The sequence below is a fragment of the Eurypyga helias genome, unplaced genomic scaffold (assembly GCF_000690775.1).
Source record: "Eurypyga helias isolate BGI_N326 unplaced genomic scaffold, ASM69077v1 scaffold14646, whole genome shotgun sequence".
Lineage (NCBI taxonomy): Eukaryota > Metazoa > Chordata > Aves > Eurypygiformes > Eurypygidae > Eurypyga > Eurypyga helias.
In genome coordinates this window covers 27,338-30,021 of record NW_010257320.1, presented here as the reverse complement: position 1 = coordinate 30,021, position 2,684 = coordinate 27,338, and the positions used below count along the sequence as shown (strand labels likewise).

General features: G+C 46.9%; 1 protein-coding gene across 1 annotated transcript in view; it reads left to right on the top strand.

The window, feature by feature from the left end:
* Nucleotides 1-673: 673 nt before the first annotated feature.
* The window catches only part of LOC104511382 (AT-rich interactive domain-containing protein 3B-like), a 29,202-nt gene continuing 27,191 nt past the window's right edge, over nucleotides 674-2,684 (top strand). The window contains 1 exon segment of the mRNA XM_010153976.1: nucleotides 674-1,306. Coding sequence (XP_010152278.1) covers nucleotides 725-1,306 — 582 coding nt within the window. The 5' untranslated portion in view covers nucleotides 674-724.

Below are 2,684 nucleotides of genomic sequence, written 5' to 3'. Positions count from 1 at the left end.
CCAGGGCTTGAGATGTGCTGACAACTCTGGGAACCAGAGGCAGGAGCTGCTTGGTGCTCAGCACTCTGTTTTAGGCTGCAGTGGTCTTCACTATACTCTCATCTGTATCTCCTTGGGAAAAATAATGGCTAAATATAGCTGTTATTTTAAGAAGGACTTATAAAGCATGAAGAATTTACTGATGTTGAAAGCATAAAAGAATTTAGAGAGAACGGTGATAAATGGCTGTCTGTTTTTTAATAGAAATATGGTCAAGCTTATCCTGGCTATCTCCTTTTAAGGTAGTGTTTTCAGAAGCGCTAAACCTAACATTTCAAAAGTAATTATTTAGAAAGTGTGGAAGGATTCTGACAAAAAAAAAAAACTGCTGGGACAGTAGACAAAAGCATTTCAGATGCTGTCTTTGGGGTATATGAAACTGAGGTTATACCAAATGTGTTCAGCTTGAAAATACAATTAAACAGTCTGAAAATTGAATGCAAGTTTGAGCCTGAGGCTGTTAAACATGAAGCTGATTGTTTCACGGTCTCCTGCACAGGAAAGAGTATTGGCTTTGCACTCTATTTATCCTCTTCCTGGGGAAAAAGATGAAAGCATTTTATATTCATACAGACAAATATTTGTCTATCTTTCAGATTCTGCCAATCTCCCAAGGTCGGGGCTTGAACCCTGCCAGATAAAGTCAAAAACGCCCCCCTCTTTTCCCAGCCATGCAAACTGCGGGATGAAGCTGGAAGCTGTGGTCGAGCAGCTGCAGAAGCAGCAGCAGAAGCAGCAAACGCCTCTGCAGATGGATTCCAGGGAGAGACAGCAGAGGCAGATGAGAGAAGCCCAGCTGCTCTACACTCAGCAGCTGGCTGTGCAGCAGGCTGTCCTAGCAGCCACATCTGGCAGGGCTTCGGGCGGCTCCGCTGTTGGTGCCTTGGCCAGAGGCCCACCTGCAGCTGGAGCTACACGGTCTTTTGATCAGAGCAGCATGAATTCAGAGCCAGAAGAGGAAGAAGAGGATGAAGACGAGGAGGAAGAGGAGGAGGAGGAGGAGGAAGGGGGTTTGGAAGGTGGAGATCTTGAGGATGGTGCTGATATGACTGGAAAAGAAACCTGCTCTGCTCTGAAATATTTTCATGCTCCCAAAGTTGCCCATCACAACCAAAGAGTGGCCTCTACCTCTAATCCTCTTCCAGCTTCGGGGCATCAGCGGGGAAAGCAGGGCAAAGAAGAACAGGGTAAAGACACTACTAAGCAACCACGTTCCGGTTCCCCGTCTGGACGCCAGAACTGGCGGTTGGACGAGCAGCTCAAACAGGTCGGTGTTAAATGTTACTTCCTTCTGAATAAGAATGACCACATTCAGTCAGTCCGAGGGTTTCTCTAGGCCAGTGTCCTGTTAAAAGCACTGGCTGTTTGCAGGCTCTCGGGGAAGAGCGCAAGAGGCGGGCACGTGCAGCGCGATGCTTCTCTGGTGCTGATGCTTCCGGGTTTATTCTTTCATAAAGAGGTTTCACAAGAACTTGTTTTGCTTTACAGATACAGATTCCCAGCTAGTGGTATAGAAACCCCAATCTCTAAGAACCTTTACGAAGAGGTAGAGGTTTGATCTTTGGCTTATTTATCTTTTATCTCACTGCGGCTGTGCCATTCAGAATGGAACAGGCTGGTGTTACATTTATTTTTGGTGCACGCATTTGCCTGCTAACGTCTCGCTGAAGTTATTTTGCTCACGGCATCTATAACCCCTTTGTGTATGACCTCTGGGAGCCAGCGACTTTGGCTGGATTTTGGTAGTGTGGGCAGGCAGGGAAAGTGTGTCCTGCCTCTGGTCCTCTGAGCAAGCAAAACCACTTTGTATTTCATGTGTGGGAAGGAAGGAGCTAACTTGGCTTTGGTAGGAGGTTAACTGTGCGTTCGAAGAATTACTACTCCTTGTAGAGAAATGCCAGAGGATCAAGGATTCTTTTCTCTGTTGTGAGTGCGTATTTCAGTTAATGTAGTGCTTGGGTGCTGTTTTGTTACAGAGAACTTGACCAGACTTTCAGATATTTACAGCATTTGTGTGTTGGAATTGAGCTAGAGGGCTGCATGGTTTAAGTAGAGGAAAAAAAGCTGGACTTAATTTTTCTTTGGACATCTTTCTGGACAGATGTTAGCCTGAGTATGAAGAAGGTATGGGTTTTGCTTCAGATCGAGTTCTTTGAGCCAAGAAACCTTGTATGGACAAAACCAGAGCTGTGTTTTCCTTCCCTCCTGCAAAGCCTATGAAGTAAAAAAGCTGGAGCTGCTTCGTGGTGGCTGGTGAACTGTAGGTGTTCGGGAGCTTGTCATGGGTGCTCAGGGCAGGCTCTCCCCTTAGCTGTTGTGGAGGTGATTCGTTTTATACCATCACAGGCAGCAGTTGGAGGAGGAACTGCTAAAGCTCAGCAAGCTTTATCAATTTTCCCATTCCCAATTAGTGTGGTTTGTAGACTCCTACCCGGCCACTCCCGCAAAGCGGCACCAGTTTGGTGTTGTACACCAATGCATGCGGTGGAAACTCCTCTTGAGTTGCCAGGTGAATGGTTTTTGTGCCCATAAAGCGTGCTGGCGAAGCAGCCCTTGCGCATGGGATGCGGCAGGCAACCAGTGGCTGCTGTGTTTTTTCTGAGCTTGCTCCTGGAGGGGTTGGGTTGAGAAAGTTACTCAAGCTG